The sequence below is a fragment of the Melozone crissalis genome, unplaced genomic scaffold (genome assembly GCF_028551555.1).
Source record: "Melozone crissalis strain CALT ecotype California unplaced genomic scaffold, PUWL_Pcris_2 ptg000008l_1, whole genome shotgun sequence".
NCBI classification, from domain to species: Eukaryota; Metazoa; Chordata; class Aves; order Passeriformes; family Passerellidae; genus Melozone; species Melozone crissalis.
Window position 1 is genome coordinate 4931048 of NW_026535786.1, and position 19861 is coordinate 4950908.

General features: G+C 40.1%; 1 protein-coding gene across 1 annotated transcript in view; it reads right to left on the bottom strand.

The window, feature by feature from the left end:
* Positions 1–9716: 9716 nt before the first annotated feature.
* The window catches only part of LOC128932937 (N-acetylated-alpha-linked acidic dipeptidase 2-like), a 29832-nt gene continuing 19687 nt past the window's right edge, over positions 9717–19861 (bottom strand). Inside the window, exons 14-19 of the mRNA XM_054269724.1 lie at positions 18745–18836; positions 17227–17317; positions 16304–16568; positions 12970–13051; positions 11677–11769; positions 9717–10104 (exon numbers count right to left, since the gene is read on the bottom strand). Of these exons, the coding sequence (XP_054125699.1) occupies positions 9915–10104; positions 11677–11769; positions 12970–13051; positions 16304–16568; positions 17227–17317; positions 18745–18836 (813 nt within the window). The 3' untranslated portion in view covers positions 9717–9914. The remainder of the gene's footprint in view (positions 10105–11676; positions 11770–12969; positions 13052–16303; positions 16569–17226; positions 17318–18744; positions 18837–19861) is intronic.

Sequence of the window (19861 nt, forward strand, 5' to 3'; positions counted from 1 at the left end):
TAAAGTTCTTGTTTAACAAGCATGTTCAAATGTGTCTATCCATATGGATATATAAATATCCTAAATATGTCAAAAAATATGGAAAACATGTTGTCTCTTAATTTGCATCCTCATGTGCATTAGATTTATGTAATGTAAAACCTATTTTAAAGAACTACATGGAAAATGGAATTCCTTGGGAAAACAATTTCTGTTTTTCAGTAAGTTGTATTCTGCCTTAGTGCACTAACAAATGGAGAGAAATGTGGATGAATGGGCCGTCTCATGTGAATGCTGCAGGCTTTGGGATCCTGTAACTACTTGTTGCACTCTTCCAAACTGTGTTCTGCTGGTAGCTTAGTCACCTTAGCCATAAGTGGGAGAAAGCTCCTGTGAACACAATCCCCAGTTTTGCTTTTGCTTTTTTTTATTCCTCCTGTCCTCCTGTTCATACTTTCAGAACAAAGCTAAAGATACTTCAGGTGTTCTATAATGACTCCCCTCATCCCTAGCAAAACAACCACTTTTAAAGCTTACCTGTTTAAAAAAGCAGGCAAACAAATTAAAGAACCCATGAAAACCCCACCAGCTTTGGTCAGGCAAGAAAGTATAGATGCTACAATAACAGTGGCCTGGGATGCTTTTCAAAATGAAAGTATAACCCTTCAGATGGCCTTGTCTGCCATAAGCTGTCTGTTTAACTGCAGTAGTTCTTAGCAGTTTTTTATAACCATATGTCTGCATCTATCCTGAAGCTCCAAGAGCTGTATCAGTCATTGAATTTGTGTGTTTTGAGCAGTTGCACACAACAGACTTCAATACACCAAGGGTTGTTCCTGGTGTTTCATGCAATGACATCCTGACATGCATAGTGGTAGCAAACACTTTGATGGAATATTGGCTTGGCTGTAACTTTTATTATTAAGTATGGAGAGAAGGGAGGCCAACTGTGGTGTACTAAACCAATCATGATGGCTACTTTCCCAAAAGCAAGATTTGTCAAGGAAGCAAAGCAATATTTGATCACAGGCATTCACCTGTCTAATAATATGTCAGTATATTGCAAACCAGTATGAGCAGGAGTATTCAGTGTTGAATTCATCCTTTTTTCATGCTCTCAGGTCTTGTGCTGTACTTATCAAAATAAGTTGATACAGTCTGACTATATTTTTATAAATAAGTGTTTAAGAGCTGTAGTGTGTTTCAGTATGGGTTTATGTGTTACACATGTAGACAAGCATGTCACGTGAGTCAGAGCTGACTGTCCAGGTGCATATAAAACTTCACCTTTATGATCCCTTTAGAATACAAAAAATTGCATGGGTATACAAGTTTATGACAAATCTTAATATTTTCCCTCATGTATAAACCCATTTTCCTATCTAACAGATTTCACACCTAACATTACATCTCAGGTAAAAAGTGATAGAGGATGAGAGGAAACGGCCTCAAGTTGCACCAGGGGAGGTTTAGATTGTTAGGAAAAGCAGTTTTTATGGAAGGGGTTGTCAGGGATTAGAACAAGCTGCCCAGCGGAGAGTGCAGTAACAGTGCCTGGAGGTGTTTAAAAAAAATACGGGTATGGCACTTGAGGACATGGGTTAATGGTGAACATGGTGGTGGTGCTGCCTTGGTGTCTGGTGACCTTAGAGGCTCTTCCAGTCTTAACAATTCTGTGTTCTTGTATCTGTAAGAACATTTCTTGGAGGAATTGGAATTTATGTGAAATGTTAATACATTGCTAAGCACAGGGCTGATCAGCTATATTGACTCTAAGGTGCTGATACAACTTGACAGAATAATCTTCCATTGGATGGTATATTCTGGATTGTGTACATTATCAAGTCACCATTTCAGTAGTTTAGGAATTAGTTTTACTAGGAATTTTGCCTTGGGAAAAAAATATACCTATTCTACATAATGATGCATTTTTGGCTTGCATTCTTTAAACATGGCATGAGTATTGATTAAATACTGTATCTGTTAATGATTGGTCTTTCCCAATTTGCTACTAAATTTTCTTTACTTCTGTTCAGGAAGGAGATCCTTTTTAAAGTAATGAGTTATGTGTCTGGAACACTGTTTAAGGGTGGTAATAATTTTGCCATTATAAGAGTCTTGAATTACAGTTGAAGAGGAGATGACTTTTCGCATGGCTGTTTGATTCTGCACATTCACAAAACTTACATGCAGAAATTAATCTCGTGTCTTCATGCTCTAGTTTTTTTCTAAATGTATCCAATAAAATTCTTATTACATGCTGGTTGCATTTGGGGTTTGTGTTTGACTCCTTTTGTTATAGGTGTGAACTTCCCTGTTAGTTTGCAGCATGGTTGTTGAAGTAAAATGTAAGTGGACATTTTCCACACGTAGGTCTATATAGGAGTGAAACTGCATCGCCAAGGGGTTTTTCCCACCTGTTGTTCCTTTCTTTGCTTGTTGCTTTCTAAAGCTACAGCCCAGTCAGGATATGAGTTTTGCAGAAATCTGAGTGTGATTTCTGAGATGGGGGCCTGTCTCATTCACAGGAATAGTTCAGTCCAAGACTTTTGAGCTGTCACAAACTTAATGGAACGGAAGTGGAATAATTCCAGATACAGTGGCTGTTTCTGAAGTTACTGATGGTACTGTTGCTTTAATTTTTTTTTCTGGTTTCTTAGAAGAAGGAGATAACTTTCCAAGACCTCTGGCATTCACTCAGTGTAGAAAAGGGTTCACCTCTTGATATCTTCTATGGTAATAAATACTTGGGCTTTTCCCAAAGTTTGTGTAGATGTTTTGACCAGAGGGTAACCAATGTATTGTTACAGACATTACGAACTAAACCACAGTCAAATGAGTGTTAAGCAGAAAATGAAGCCTCCTTTTGAATAAAATATTTTTGTTACCTGCTAGAAACAAGTATTTGAAGAACTAGTTCCTTGTTAAATTTTAAAGCTGCATTGCAACAAAATTCATTTAAAGCTACCTAGAGGCAGATCTTTTACATTACAATGATCTGTGAAATATTTTTAGTCCAGAAACCTTGTTCTCAGAAATGTGATTTAAACCTATGATAAATACTGATACTGCAATATTATTGCTGAATTCTATGATTGGGAAAAAAACTAACCTAATATACTTCTAGGCTAATGTGCTTAACCTAATTTGTTTCTCCTTAATTGGAAATCAGGCTTGTGTATAACAAGGCAGAGTTGATGCAGTGTGCTTCTATACCCCAAGGGACTTAATTTAGGGTTTTTTTTAAGGGAATGCCTTGTAATCAGGTTATATCATTATGTATATAAACAACCCAAATTTTAAACGTTCTGCTCATAGTGAAAGCAGTTAACATTTGGAGTGTCAATTCATGTTCAAAACCTACAGTAAAGAGGTAGTTTAAGTTCTTTAACTGCAGCTTTGTGAACTGGAAGCTTGTTGGCTCTTCTGTTACCAGAGTTTTACTTTACTGGATAACTTAAGTGGGATACTTGTGCTTTCCATGAGCAATTAACAGCTGTAAAGAAGAGAAGGTTGGTAAGATGAATGGAAGACAGTGAAATGTAATTGAAAATAAGCTTTAAAGAAAAAGATTGTCACATGTTTGTTGTTGAAAAATAATTCAGAGAAGATGTGTTAAGGGTGATGCAAATGAAAACTCCCAACAGCTGAACTTAACAGTGTTTTATACTTTTCTCACATACCTTTGTAAGGGTTCACCTCCTTGCTGTGTGAGCACAGAGTCAGTGCTTGTTTTGCTCAATAACAAGCTCAACATGTGCATTTATAATTAAACAGCTGTATTGACTCACATTGCCTGAACACTTGAGTACAGTTGGGACTTATACAGTGAAAAGTGGCCAAAAGTTCAGTGTGGTTTAGTGATAATACCCAAATGCTGAGCACATAATTCTTAAGCTAAACCATGTGTAATTTTAATGAGTTTTTGCTTTTCACAATTGCATTATATAATGCACATATGTTTTACCTTAAACTGCCCCATAAGGGTATTTCAGTAAGCATAACTATTCAGGAGTGTACTGCAACCTGTGGCATTGTACGTCCTCCCTTTTCCTCCATGCACTGCAGGTGTTCTTCACTGAAGTTTGAAGTATAGTTTTGTACAGACTGAGCAGTAGCTGTTAGAGAGCTGATAGATTTTGCCAGAGGTTCTCCATATTCTGGTAATTGTGTTTTAGTACAAAACAGTGTAATGCTGCCTGAGAGGCAAGTGCCAAGTCCTGCAGTCACACTCTAAATCCTGTACAAATATCTGGTCCTCAGGCAGGTTGTCTTTTATCAGAATGCAGATGACAAGAATGACGTTTGCAAAACCAAAATCCTGTCTGGCTGAATTGGGTGAGCAGAGGTGGTTTGAAAATACAGAAAGAAAAGCTGGGTAAATTTCATCCATTTCTCAGGTTACCAGGACTGGACACTTTAATTGTGCATATGACTATAGATAAATAGCTGTGCTTAATGATTTTTCTTCAGAAAACTTGGGACCCTCCCCCACGTAGTACCCAGATGCCAATCTCTGCTGACAGTCCAATGAACACAGGATTCCTGTGGCTGGTAGCACGGCAGAAGCTTCATTCCAGCTCTGCAGGGTCCCAGAACCTGCCAGGCTTGCTTTGTCTGATCTTTTAACCTGCCTGCAGCTTTGTTCTGGCTTGTTTGGCTGTTAAAACTTTTCCCAGGTCCAGGTGGCTCTTGTCTGTCTTTGGTTACCTTGTTTCTCATTCTGTAGTTGCTTGTTATAGACGTATTTTTTTACATAACTACTAAAACCAAAGCAGGTTTACTGTGTAGAGCAACGTACTGCTGATTCTAGTGCCCTGTTGCAGAGGGATACGTGCAGGGGCCTTGAAAACTGAGGCGTGGGATGTGGTGTAGAGGACTACTGATATGGGATGATTGGAGAAGGGGCATTGTTTGATAACAGAGGTCCCAGGAAGAGAAACAGCTTATAAATATTATAACTGCTTTTCCATTGAAAGGTTTGTACTATAATTTCTTCTCTTTTTTTCTTTAATAGTAGAGACTAATCATTCTTCAATCACACAGTTAAGATTTTGAGCATTCCAACGATGAACCTGTCTTTAGTTCCAAAGTGTATTTCTTTTCTGCCTGTAATAAGACTGGCAGGATGCTTACATGTGACTCCTCTGCTGTGGCAGTGGACAGCACTGTCACTGCTGTCAGTACCCACACTCCTGTAAGGTTAGTGCTAGGATAATATGGTGTGTGCAGCAGACTGAAGAGAGTTTTAGTGCATGCAGGTTCTGGTGGAGAGTATGGAAATATGGCTTAGGAGACAGAAAACAAAAGCAATGCTTCAGTAGGGGGGTGGTGGTTGCAGAAATATGTGAAGGGATGAGCGACCTCAGATCTAAATCTTCCAGTGCTCAGTGTTCACAGCTGGCCATGTTTCCTCTGCCTGGACTCCTGCTTCTTACGGGTTACATAAGGGTGCATTGTCACAACCGTCACTGTGTCCAGCAACTATGACTTGGGTTTCCTTCTAAAAGTACAGCCAAGTTTGGAAGTAGTGTGGATGGCAGCATCAGGAACATGTCAGCTGCACTGTCAGCAGGCTAGGAAAGCACATCTGGGGAAGGTGCCATGTAAACTTAGCAAGTCTATTCTTATCCGATCCCTGCTGTGAAATGTTTTTCTATCATTGCCTCTCCTGTTCTTTCCCTTAATGAAAGGTTGGAACATGTTTGGAGTTTAATTGAACCAGGTCCAGCCCCTCCTGCATGAGGTGCCTAACAAAGCACTCTTATCCTCCTCCTAGATTCCCCGAGCTGAAGATGTTTAAGGGTGCAGCATCCATCAGGAGAAGCACTGTTGATGCTGACAGAAGCATCTTGGACCTTATAGATTCTAACTGGCACAGGTCTCAGTGGTGTAATGGGAACAATCTTTTACCTTAACAAAGACTGCTTGCTAAATTCAGCTCCTGCGTTTCTCTAAGGACACTTTATATGAGCAGGTGCTGGTCTTTGAGGAACAGAACACTTTGGTTCTGCTCTGAAGAGCAGAAGCAAGATTCTGTATTTCATATAATTAGTGTTGTCTTCTTTGCTCTGCCATAGGGAAGTTCCTGATGTTCACCATCAGTCAGCTTTTTCAGTAGCACTATTAACTGTACACTGAAATCCTATAAATAAAACTAGGGGAATTTAGAGAGGAAAAAACAGGTCATGCATGTCCAATTTCTACCAGCTGCCGAGAGGGGTCCCCAGGTGAGTCTGACAGAGTGTCACCTGCAGATTCCAGCACCTATGGTTACAGATTTCTTTCCAAAGTCAAGGCAAAGGTATTTCAACTATAAGAGAATCTCAATCATTGGATCAAAGGTTTGGGTTGAAAGGGATCTCTAAAGGCTATCCAGTCCAATCCCATTGCCATCTTCAGCTAGATCATGTTATTCAGAGCTCTGACCCTGAATGTTTCCAGGGATGGGGTGTCTACCATCAATCTGGGCAACTTGTTCTGGTGTTTCCTCACCTGCATTGTAAAAATCCTACTTGTATCTAATCTAAATTGACCCTTCTCCAGTTTAAAACTATTACCTCATGTACTAAAGCAACAGGTCCTGCTGAAAAGTTTGTTTCCAAGCTGAAATAAACTTCCAGGCACTGTCCCTTTGGAACTGATTTTCTAAAGAGGCAATTGACAACCCAGATACCAAAGTGATACTTGATCCATCCAAGTTTAATTTTGCCAGATTGCTTCGCAGCTCCAGTCTACTAGGATGAAGGGTCAGTTTCTCCCCTTTGTAGGACTCACTGATTGTTTCAGCCAGGCTGAGTGAAGTAACTGGGCAACTGGAATTGAGGAAGGATAATGATACCCATCTGTAAAGATTATGAAAAATTCCCTTCCCATACTTTAAAATTATGGGAAGGTAGAGCTACACTTTGCACTGGAGGAGAGCAACAGTCTTGTTTGCTTATCTATATAACTTAAGATTCTACTCATTGAGGAAGGAAAGACAATTGGAGGTCTGAGTAACTGATCCTTAAAATACCAAGAATAAGGGATTTTGTGGAATTTAGTTAGTATAAGCAATTTATAAGTGGTTTGGTTTCCTTACTTTAAGGGTTTGGATATCACTCTGCCTCAGTAGAACTTTATAGACAGGAATGGAAATAGATTTAATATATTTTGTGTACTTCTCAGGATGTAGCTGGTCATGATGAATCTCACATTCACACAGTTATCAATTAAGTTGACAAGAGGAACAAAGCAATCAATGCCAGCTGTGCATTCAGCCTGCCGTGAGCTGTAATTTATTCTTACAGCTTCAAACTGCACAGGGAAGCAAGGAGATTGTATGCTCTTTTGCAGCAGCAAGGTAATAGTACAGAACCTCAAAGGCTAGCTGCCATTGAAAGAGTTGTGTTTACTGGTGAAACATTTGTTCATTGGTTTATACATTTCTGTAAATGAAGGAAGAAGAAAATTTCAACAAATATTTCCTTACAATGTGGAAGCTCCTTGTTTGCCTTATACTCTGATGATCCTTCAGCAGCAACCACTGGCAGATCCGAAGTTGGCTGCTGCTCATGAGGAAGAGGTACTAATGGCTTTTTTCCACCATCCAGATATCCTAACCCTCCCTTGGTGGCACATTCAGTACTGCCCATTGCAGTTAATGTAAAGTTATGATGGAGCAGGAAGGGCACATGATTCAGAGAAAGGGCAGAAAAACCCAGTGCAGTTATGTACCACTCGCATCTTTGCAAGATATTCTTAAGCAGTAAGTTCAGCTACAGATGAAAAGTGTGAGTGTCCCTAGTTAGGTAAAAGTAAAGAGAACAACAAAAATGTATCCACTGTTCATAGGATCATAGAATGGTTGAGGTTGGAAGGGACCCTAAAGATCCTCTAGTTCCAGCCATGGGCAGGGATGCCTTCCACTAGACCTCAGGTTGCTCAGAGCTCCTTCCAGCCTGGTCTTGAACACCTCCAGGGATGGGGCATCCACACCTTCTTTGGGTAACCTGTCCCAGTGCCTCATCACCCTCACAGTAAAGAATTTATTCTACTCTAAATCCACCTTCTTCCAGTTTGAAGCCATCCCCCCTTGTCCTATAACTGCACTCCCCTGTAAATAATCCCTCTTCATCCTTCTTTACCTACTCGAAGGCTGTGAATAATGTCTTTCAGAGCCTGCCCTTTCCTAGGCTGAACAACCGTAGCCATCTCCATCTTGTGCTCATGAGAGATTCTCCAGCCCTTTGATCATCTTCACAGCCTCCTCTGGACTTGCTCCAACAGGCCCACATGGTTGTTGTGTTGCGGCTTCGGGGCTGGAAGCAGCACTCCAGGTGGAGCCTTGCCAGAGCAGAGGGAAAGAATCACCTGTTCTGTGCCCCAGCATCAGATACTCCTGTCTCTTGTGTGCGTGCTAGCAAAGCTAGTTTTGCACTCCATTTCCCAACAGAATGGACTGTAGAAGTGTAATTTCCTCCTCATGTGCCTAAGGTTTGATCTGCAAAAAGCAGTTGAGCAGTAAGGTATGAGAAAAACATCCACAAGCACACAATCCTTCATCCTTCATGGAGGTGTACTGGAGGCAATACCAGTGAAACCCTCTCTTCTTGAGCTGGCATATATCCCCCAAAACAGCTTCCCACAAATTATTTCTGGTTCCCATGTTTGAATTCAAGGCATCTGAGATGAGAACATTAACCCTGTCCTGCTTTTCTGATTCTCTCCTTTTTAGGGCCACATCTGTTCTATTCCCCATAAAACTAAGATTTTATTCCTACAATGTGGTGCAATTTATGGTAGTGAGAAAAAGTGTAGTATATTTTACATAAGAGATGAAATTGGCTAATGTCAGTTTCCACAAGCTGGAATATGATTTAGTAAAATTCTAGCAATTTTATTAGTTTTAAAGCATGTAGATGAGAATTACGCCTAAAGGGCAAATGAAGCAAGAAATTTTAATTTTTTTTTTCTTTTTATACAAACTAAACAGTTTTGTACAACTGGCCTTCTCAAGCATTTCAGTTCCTCTTTTAATGTAAAATCAGCTCCTACTGGGAAGTGTCGTTCAGGTGTTACTTGAAGACAGAATTATCTCAAGCTCCGTGCTAATAGTAAGTGTCCTCCAGCTCCTTCAGATGAAAAAAATATGAAAGAGATTGCCTGGGAGAAAATAGGAACAAAAGCTGCTGTGGGTTCAGAATTAGAGAAGGTGCCAAGAAGAGCAGGGAGAGAGATTTGCACTTTTTCAAAGGAGGGAGATGCATGGAGACTATCAGTGGGATGAATGTGCACTCCACTGAAAGTGTGCTTTTGGCTTTCTGCACATAAGCAGCTGTTTTCTTTATCAAGAATGGCCAGTACTGATTTGGCAACCAGTAGGAGAGTCACTTATTTTTTTCATGGAAAAGAAAGCAAATCAGTGTAAAGAGCATTCACCAGTCCTGCAGAATAGATTCTGAAAGGCAGAGATGCCTTTGGTGTCTTCTATTATAAAAGTAGTTATCAGAACAAGAAAAATGTACAGGGTGAGTATTGCATTTTTTCCATCAAAATGTGTGATGTTGATTACTGCTGTGGACAAAATTTGCAGGTAGCTTGGCAAATAATTGTTTTCATAACTATACATCCAAAACATTGGGTCCTCAAAGCTGGTAGATCTCTCAGAAAACTCTAATCAGAAACTGATTGTTCCTGCTTCCCCCCCCTCCCCAATTCCCCTCACATCCAAATTTGCTTCCAACCCAGGGTTGTTCATGAAGCTACAGTTCTGTCAGTAGCAGAGATGCAGCAGTTCCTAGCTCAGGAGCTCTCTGGCACACAGAGCTCTGCTCACCTGCCATGTGCTTTGGGAGGCTGGAGACTCAGGCAGGGCAGCAGTCTGGGACACTGCAGCAGCCTGACAGCTCTGTGTGCCACACTCTGCTGTGGGAGTTTTCAAAGCCCTCATCCTATGCTACTTCCTTCAGTGTGTCTGCTGCTGCCTGCACAGTGAAGGCTGCAATGGAAATCTGCCTCTTCACTTCTTCCCAGGCTTCTTGTTGCTCAGCTTTGCTTTCAATATCAAACATGGCATCATAGATTCCTGGGAAGGATTCTCCTGCGTATTTGTTGTGGCTGCTTGGAGCAAAGATAACATGTCTGTGGGAAAAGAAGAAAAAGGCAATTATCCTGAATAAAAGAAACTATTAATAGGGTGTGGGTTCATTGTATGTGTACTATATAAACAGCTGTGAATCCCAGGAAGATCAGAACTCACTAAACACACAGGAAATTGGTCTTTAAAAGGAGAGGAACAATCCCAAGTTTAAAATCTGTTGGAAAGGGCACAGATTTAGGTCAGGTGAGCTTCTCCTTGGGAAGAAATGACACATTTGTCTAATTAGGAACAAAATCATGTTACGCTTTTTGAAAATGGGAGCTCAACAAACCTGTCTAAGTAATTCACAACTCGAGAACAGGGAATAAAACTAGTTAATGGTGTGTTGTGAGAAATGGAGTAGAAACCTCAAAAACAGCTAACGGGCTGCATGATGGTCAGCAGATTGCTTACCTGGGAAAGGAACTTAAAAGGAGGGAGAAAAAAAATCTGTGGGCGAATTCTTGAGAAAAGCATGAATCATTGAGAAAAGATGTGATCATAATGGATCAGAACTGAACAAAATATCAATCTTATTTTTTGGTATAGTTTTTTTTTTTCTTAAATAATAGCTGTAAATCTGCAATTAAATTTATTATAACTATGAAGTATCAAAGCACATTTACACCATGTGAAAAAGTCCTCCCAAATGAAAAGAAACATTAAAATTTCATTAATAAATGCAAGCAAGTAAGAACTAATAATTAAAAAAACCCCATACAGCTCCAAATGATACCCAACACCCAACAGAAAATTTCTAGAAAGAAATTACTTCATTCTTCTCAAAGTGTAAATGACAGTTTATCCTAGGAGGATGGAAATGTGATTGCAGTTCTACCTGCCTGAAAGACTTCTGGCATGGCAAGAAAGCCATCCATCAGTGAGTCAGACATATCCAGTTGTTAGGAAAGGAGGGGATACTGAAAGCAAAGTGAGGTACTTACACCCCTGACACTGAAAGCTGGCATCTTGACAGGTATTCCTAATAAAACCACTGTGTTTCTAGAAAGGATGTAGTAGTTATTAGTTTAACCTTTGGGAGCACCTATAGAAGCAGCCAAAACTGGGACAGATGGGGCTGTGCAGCACAGCTCACAGGCCTTTATCCTGTGCTGAAGGGTCCCTCCCTCTCCAAACCCTCCTTTCTTGGCTTCTCTCTTCAACTGACCCTCATTACACATCTGTTCTCGTTTACTCTACCCTCTTTTCACTTTATTTTTTTTCAATACAGTTCATTCATTCTTCACTCAATCCTTACTTTGCAGACAATCACATGAGCAAGTTGTAACAGCAGTAGTACTGCACACCTACAAGTAAAAGTCAGAGTATAATGCTGTTGTGGTTTAACCACGCGTGATAAATAGACCCAAAAGAGATGAATTTGGCTCCACAAGACTGATGTAGCCAAGGAGTTCTCCTTAAGGATTATAAACAAAGTCCACTACTTGCTGGATTGTACTCAAAGCAATGTGTTAAACTGTAATTGCTGTGAGACCGATAAAGCAACTCAACTGACTGGTCAGCTGCAAAAATAGGGTGCCTTAGACAGCAGGTCAAGAAACTTTCAGCCTCACCTGTAAAACTTCCTCCCTGGCAAGCCCAGAGGATCAGTGAAAGCTCTTTCTACCAACATCAGCTGATCGTTCATGATGCGCACTGCAACCGAACTGCAGGAGAGGGAGACAGAGAAACGTCACACAGCAGGGAAACATGACCTCCCAGTTTCATTTAAAACACTTTCCTTCTCTTTTTTTTTTTTTTTGACAGAAAAAGAAAAAAAGACAAGCGTGGTTTACAGTTTACAAAAAAATATGAGGTTTTGCAAATGCAGATTCTAACTCCATGTTATATTAATGAACTGATATTTCTGTGTTAGAAAACAACATTTCACACTATGCAAAAATAAAATGGGAAACTTTCTGAGAGTGTCAGATACTTGTTTATTATTAAATGGCACTGGAAAGATGGCACTTAAGAGAATGGAGAAGACCAAGATTTACACAGATGAAGATAGCTAAAGTTTAGTGCCCACCCATAAGCCAAATGTCCATAGTCCTGTTCCAGTCTATACAGTAACATAGTAAGGATGGGATTCAGCTGTCTAAACACAACTGGCACCATATGTGGCTTGCAGTGACTGCACTCAGAGGGCATGGGAATCCTGCAAGGCTGTCAAGCATCATATGGATATCCGAGATATTCTGAGTCATCATCCTCTGTCTTTGAAGTGTGCTGAAAGGAAAAATTCTGGCATTGTTGTCATCAAATTGCAAAAGTCCCATACCTTCTCAGTGGTTTTTCATGGGCAGCTCCTTGCAGCACTGACTCCTTCACAGCACAACCAACAAAATCCAACTCTCTCTTCAACCAGCTAACTCACTCTTTTGTAGCACTCTTCTTCTTATTGGACACAGCTGTGGCCTATTAAGGACAGGCCTGTTCCTAGTCTTTGGTGATTAGCACAGCTGCAACTCCTCAGGTGTGAGACTACCTTCTGCACTATTCTCTTACATTCTATCCCTTCAAATGGCATCACCTACAACACTCATGTATAGTCTAAACAGATCTCAGTCCAACTCTTTCATTGCTACCTGCCTTTCCACGTATTAGAGTAATTTTAATGACAACCTGATACTAGTAATAAGCTCTACAGCCCATGGCATCAATCACAGGAAACATTCCTATATCTGCTAATTCATCTTAAAAGATACTGCCTGTCTCAGGGCTCAGAGCTCTGTTCTACACTCATCAGAGAGAATCCTTGTGTAGCAGAAGAGATAAAGAACTGCCACTCTGGCTACCTAAGGCAAACCAGGACATAAATATATTCATATATACATATATATAATTTTTTTTTTCTGACTTACTCTTTCTTATCAACTTGTTCAAGTCTCCTGTGAAATTCAGAAGCAGCCTTTGAGAAGTTCACCACAGCAGAAAAAAGAGGATCTAGGAATGGAAGGACTACATGAACAACTTCATAGTATTCACTAAGCCAAATATACCTTTCAGTTGCCCAGTGGGAGAAGAACTACATTTGTCTTGCTGATATAATAGCATTAATTTTGTAATTTCTGCATAATTGATTACTTTCCCTAGTGCAGACTTTAAAAAGCTGCACTACTAGCAAATACCTTTTGCAATGAGAGCAGCAGTAAAGCAGAGTGCTTGGGAAAGCTTTCACAACCATACATCTTCCCTTTGCCCTGCAAGCAAAAAACTGGCTGTCGTTGCAAACTGAGAGCTCTGCAGTTTCCTGTTAAACAAATGCACTGCAGTGTTCAGGTATAAAAGCCTGACTTCCATCAGAAACCCCAGCTGTTCCAGAAAGCTGTGGGAGAACAGCAGGATGTTGCTGAGGAGAACGATGTGCCATTCACAGCACAACAGGAGAGCGTGATTCGTGCTCTGGGCAGGGTGAGGTGAGGCACAGGAGGCACAGCTGTCGTGGCACACAGGGACAGGCACAGCAGGTTACACGTCCTGTGCTGGCTGCACGCTGGAATCGCAGCACAGGAGGTGCCTGTGCCAGGTTCCCCCGTGCTGTCCCCAGCAGTGCCACTCAGCCCCCAGGGGATTGCCTGGCTGTGTGCAGGCAGGTGGGCAGGAACGGCTGCTGCTTTTCCCTGCCCAGTACATCCAACACGTGTGGAATAACTTAGAGAAGCAGCAGGCCTTCCTTTTAATGGCAGTGGCAGCTGTGATGTGGAAGGCTCTATTTAATACAGACCTGGAAAAAGTATTGATTTATGCAAGTTATCAGAATAAATCAAAGGTGGAGATTATGACACCAAATTCTGGCCCCATCAACACCCAACTCAACTAGAAAGGAAGACAGTTTAAAACTTGTAAATTTTGCCCACAAGTTTCAGAAGACTTTGGCTAAACCAGAGTATCCTCTCTTCATTTGTGCAGGAAGATGGGACATAGGATTAGATCATCCCCTAAATCCAGTCCTCTGTTGGCAACTATTATCCCTTCACTGTTTATAGCTTTATCATCCAATTTCACGTGACAGGCTTTCTGTTCCCAGGACTGCTACTGAAAGCTGTTCCTCAGACTCATTTGCTCTCCTATTTCTAGCAAACTTATTTTTTCATCACAAGCCTACACTCGCTTCATTTTTGTCTGATTGCTGTTGTTTAGTTGGTGCAATTGGAGGCACAGATTTTATGTATGCAAGCTGTTTACAGACTGCAGCCCAGAGGGACATGTCACCTTGTGAGGGTGAGAATTCACACTTGTCCACAGCCCTGTGGCAAGAGCTCTCAGTTTGCCAGGGGCAGAGTCCTGCCCTGCTGACATCATGGCCATATCACAACAACAGATTATATTTCAGAAGCAGTAGGAGGGGATTTAAGAGAGAGAAAAAAAAAAGACCATCTGAAAAATAATGTAAGAAACTTGGTGTTCATGTTCACTAGCTCTTCAGTGTTGTCAATGTTGGTTATTTTAGAAAACATCACATTTCTTTTTTCCCCACTTGAAAATATTATTTCCTGATAGCATATGACTACATGCAGAAATTTTACCAAAAAAAAAAAAACACTTCAGCCTTCATTGTTGCAGATGAACAGCTAAAATGTCAATCCAAATGCAAATAAGAACCTTAATCTATTATTTTAAAGGACAATTATATGATTTAGTTAGGCCTAATCAACAATTTTCTGACATTCAGTGCTGACAATAAACAATTCTATGAAAATGCTGAGTAAAACAAACTTTAATTTTCACAGCATTGTAAAACCTACCTATGTTATTTAATGTACTCTGGTGCAATACAATACATAAAAAATTAGAAAATTTAGCTTCATTCAGGAAATAATTTAAAATTCATCAGGCATCAGAGAAGAACCACGAAAATAATGATGAGACTGAAAAACATGCCTTGTAAAAAATAGTCAAAATAACAGATTTATAAAGTCATTAAGGAGAGGTCTCAGTGTTATTTGGGCGAAAAAAAGAGCTAAAAGTAGAAGATTGCTTCTAAATTCTAGGAATGAGAATAGATGCATTGGTCAGGAGGTAGTTTGTGCAACTTTTAGTCTGAAAATAGATAAAAAACCAATGAAAATAAATGATTTCACAGATATTTTGATAGATGTTCTACTACTGCAAAAAAAAGGAAAAGATTTGATCTTACAAGACATGCTGCAGTGAACATTAGAACATATTGAAGGAACTCTTGGTGTTTTACAGAATCTCAGACCAGATGATCCATCAAACAAGATGCTTCCTCTGTCTCAAGAGGCCTTTTTACAAAAAAGGGTGTCTTCTCAAAACAGTCAACAATTTTTCACCTAAACCATTAGTGACATTTCAAGCATAATTTTTAATTTCGCCCAAATGTGGGTTCAATTTGAGTTTCTTACAATGTTTCACATGCCCCAAACGAGGACTGCATCTCCAAAAGGTGATTTGTGTCTCTAAATCATGGGTTCATCAGATAGCAAGCGAATTAGCACTGACTGAAATATCTCCTTGGTGCAGAAACACAAGGAGTGATCAAGGCAAGAAGGAAAAAGCAAGAAAAAAGAGGAGACTGAAAATGACTGTGGAAGCTATCCCAGCAGATAGCTATCCTAGCAGATAGCTATCCCAGCCTGGGATCTGAGCACTGTGCTGCTTTAGACCTGTTTTATGGGCTCCAGAACAATGTGCTCAGGTGCCCAGCAAACAGACGTATTCACGCAGGAGAGCTGGAAAGGTGCTCCTGCGGCTTAAAGACGGCAGCCAGGCACTGAGGGAGATGGTGGAGCTCCCCAGGGTCAGATGAAGTTTTGGATGAAGAGGAATGGACACCTATGTCCCTCGATTTCAAAGCAGTTGCCATAAACACTTGACTTGTCTTCTTTTTTAAGCAAGGAAGCGAGGACCAGGCTGAGATACCTCTTTGTCCTACATTTGAGGTCCTCGACTGCCTGTCAGCTCTGTAATAAGGCCTGTAATTAATAATATGCATGAAAATTCTTATAACCCTTAGTAATTGACCAGCGCTGAACCCACCACACCCTCTTATCAAGACAATAATGAGCTAAACCTGTGTTGTGTTTAGGAAAAAAAAAAAAAAAAAATTGAGGCTCTTTACCATGAGGGCAAATTTCAAACAGGAAAGAAAGGAATTAATTTGCAGAGCTATGACAGATGTAACATGTCCCTGCACGATTCTAATTAATGCCCAGACCTGTGGCTGTTACTCACCAAATGATACTTTGTAAAGTTTCAGCTGTTCCTCATGCTTCTTGGCTAATTTATAAATTCTGTTGCTGTATCCTTTTAAGGCTTCTCCATAGTCTCTAGAGTCGAATGGAATGACCTGGGAATCTGCCAGTTCATAAACCAGTTTTCCTCGTAACTGGGCAATTGTTAGCTGTTTCTTGAAGGTGGGGTCATAAAACTTTTCCACTAGCTCAAATGTCTCATACACAGTGTGATAAACAGGATAATTGCTGAATTTGTCTGCTTTCTGGAAAATAGCAAGCAAATTTGTCAATGCCCTGTATTCTGACTGGAGTTAAAAGATGTATTGATCCCTTTATGACTCTGATGCTTTGTTTGGTTTCCAAATAAAAAAAGCTATCTGTTACAAAACAGAATTTAATATCCTTCATTTGTGTGTGTTTGTATTAAAAAATCAAACCAATCTGATTTCATGGATTGTTGCGCAGGATTAAGTGAGCAGGCTTCCTTCTCTCTACCCACACAGACCTGCCTTCAGTTCCACTGCACAGAGGTTGCCTTCTCCAAGAGTGAAAACAGTTTGGAGTTTGGATAACGCAAGTCTTCAATCACAGCCCCTTTTTACCTTCTGTAGCTGTTTCTGAACACTGCTATGGAAGATTTGTATATTAAGGGGACTATTAATAGCATGGTGGAACAAACTGTCCACCTTCAATCAGACTCTATAAATACCTCTCTGTGAACTGACATCCTATAGAATATACACACCACTGTAACATGTTTTATTCTCCAAACATTTCGGTTTCTTGCTAAATTAAGAAACATCACTGTATACAAACCAGTCAAAGATGCTTTGAAGCTTTTTTATTAATTATGAATAAATGCTTTTAACAGGATGACTGCTCAGCACTATCAAACTTGTTCACACAGTCTGTCGGACTTACCCTGTTCTTGGTGTAACGAGCTCTGCCTGATGCAATTCCCAGTCGCTGGAAGTAAGCTTCAAAATCACTGCCTGACCCCAGTTTATTTATTCTGCAAGCAGAAAAGACAACATCTTAGTAAGGGCACTTGCTGAACAGTGTGGTAGTAATGTATGCAAAATGCAGATTTTTCAGAGAAATTGAGGTCAGTTCTTCTGAAGGGCACATCAGGGACACTAGCAAAATCAAAGGCTAGATGAACGGCAAGCTTAATCACTTAACTGATTTTATTCCAGCACTCTGATTCAGTATCCAATATTGCTAGGAAGATCTTTTAATTGCAGCAATCCTTATTATGGCAGCGCTGACATTAAAAATACAAATAATTTATGCACAGGAGCCCTAAAATTGTATCAGCCACGTCTCTGCCGTCTTAAAACATCAATCATCTATTTCCAAACTAATACGAATTGGGCAGCAGTATGTGTAAAGACAGATGTGTTTGTGTGCTTGGCGCATTCCGCAGCAGAACCCGAGGCCGATAAATGATTCCCGCTGGAAATTCGGCATTCCCGCACTCGGCACCCGCGGGCCGCCGCTGCCATCTGATGGGGAGCTGCGGCGTGGCAGGGGCGAGGCGGCGGCACAAGGCAGACACAGCACCCCAAGCATTTTCAAATATTTACATTTGAAGTTAAGTTTCAGGTCTATGTGTCTGGCCGGATGAATAATTAGTGTTTATCAGCTAAAAAAAAAAAAAAAAAAAAAAGTTTCTTCTGTTTCCAGCTGCAGTTGTGTACATAAGGAACGATGTGCATCAACTAAGAAAGATCAAATGTGGCTGCTTTTTCAAAAGGAAGAAATCTCAGTGGGTCTAATGAATCCAGAAACTCATCTTAGCAGAGCCAGAAACATGCAGAAGATTTTTGTCACATCACAAAAGGGGGCAGATCTGTCTGCCTTATGTCAGTAATGCCACACTGGGAACAAGATTGAGCCTTTCTCAGTCACAGGTAGAAAGAGTGTTTTGGAGTTGCAACACCTTGAAATATGAAATGCTACCACACTCATATATAGATTTGTAATGTAATACATTTACATTCATTGAATAAACAAGAAATAATTATCTCAAGATTTTTAATTACTGCTTTTTAATTACTGCTCTAGGCAGCTTCTTTCAGCTGTTTGCTTATCCTAACAATTTTGATTTTATCTTATCTAGTAGGTGACTATACTATGTTTTGAACCCTTTCCCCCCCTGCTTTTTTTTGAATGCTTTTCAAATTGCTTTTCTACTAATATAAAGGACTTTAGAAAGTGTGAGGTTTCATTTAATCACAGGAATAATGTCACCATCATTAAATAAAAATAATACTATTTTATTTTACTATTTAAAATATTACTGCTAGAGGGTCACCTTGCACTAAAAGGTTTTTTATTGCTGCCATAAATAGCACATCTCAAAAAATTCTAGTGAGTAGCCATGCCATGATATGATTAAAATATTGGGGTAATAAACCCCGAAACATATTAACTTACCTGGGAAAGTTATTATTTTCAGATGAGGGATCTTTCTCCAGCCAGCTCTCATAAAGAGATTTATTTTCATAACCTTCATCAGGGCTTAAAATCTGGAGAGGGAAATATGATAATCTCATTGGAAGTACCTCAAACTCGATTCATTATCAAAGGAGATCTTTGCAGCTCCCAGCTTCATTCTTAACCAGCAGTGTTGCTGCTTGCAGGGAAGTGAATATTGACATTTGTTACTCACATTTATGCATTCCCAAACAAGGAAAGCATTTCACAGGCACTTGGAACTAACCCCAGACAGTAGGAAAGAACAGGTTAAAAGGATGCTACCTGGAGCTCATCTACTACAGGGGAAATGTGCATGGACACACACAACAGCAAATACAATACTGTGGGACTCCTCAGTATACTGGAACCTGCTTTCCTTTCAGCATGGGGAGATGACAATCACAACCTGTTTGTCCTGAGGTTTCCCCTGCACAGCAGCAATATTCTCTCAACAAGGCTAAACCTAAAATTTGACTGCTTGTTCTTCAGGAAAGGTACAAAATAATTGTAGCAGTTCCAAGGGAACTCAACCAAGCCTGGAGAATCATTGTGCAAGACACCGTATGTACAAATGTAGGTCTCACACCTGCACCTAAAAAAAACCCCCAAAAACTCTGTAACCAGGATGGAAAAGGTAAGTATTAGTGTTGTCATCATGCTGCCAGCAGAACTATGAACGGGTATTAAATAAGTTGACGAAAGCTCTTAGAAAATCTGTGGCAGAGTAGAAATAAGTCAAGACTCCAACCCTGGTCTCCACCTACACTTAAACAACCTTTAATAGACATGGTCCTTTAAGTATAAGATTGGCTATTATGTGCAGAGGATTGGAATTTTTTTTTCCAAAATACAAAGCATAAATGTTCATGGACACTTACATGGTCCCACCATGTTGTTGAGACTTAAATTCGACCTTGAAAAGCATTCAGACTCCAAATTGAAATTGCAAAGAGTTCTGACCTCTGAGATTCTGTCAGCAGCTAGCAGGAAAATAACAACTTTTTGAAATAACTGCTTGGCTGCTGTCATTTTCTGGGTACTCTGGTCAAGTCCTAGGGCTAAAGTGAAAACTGCA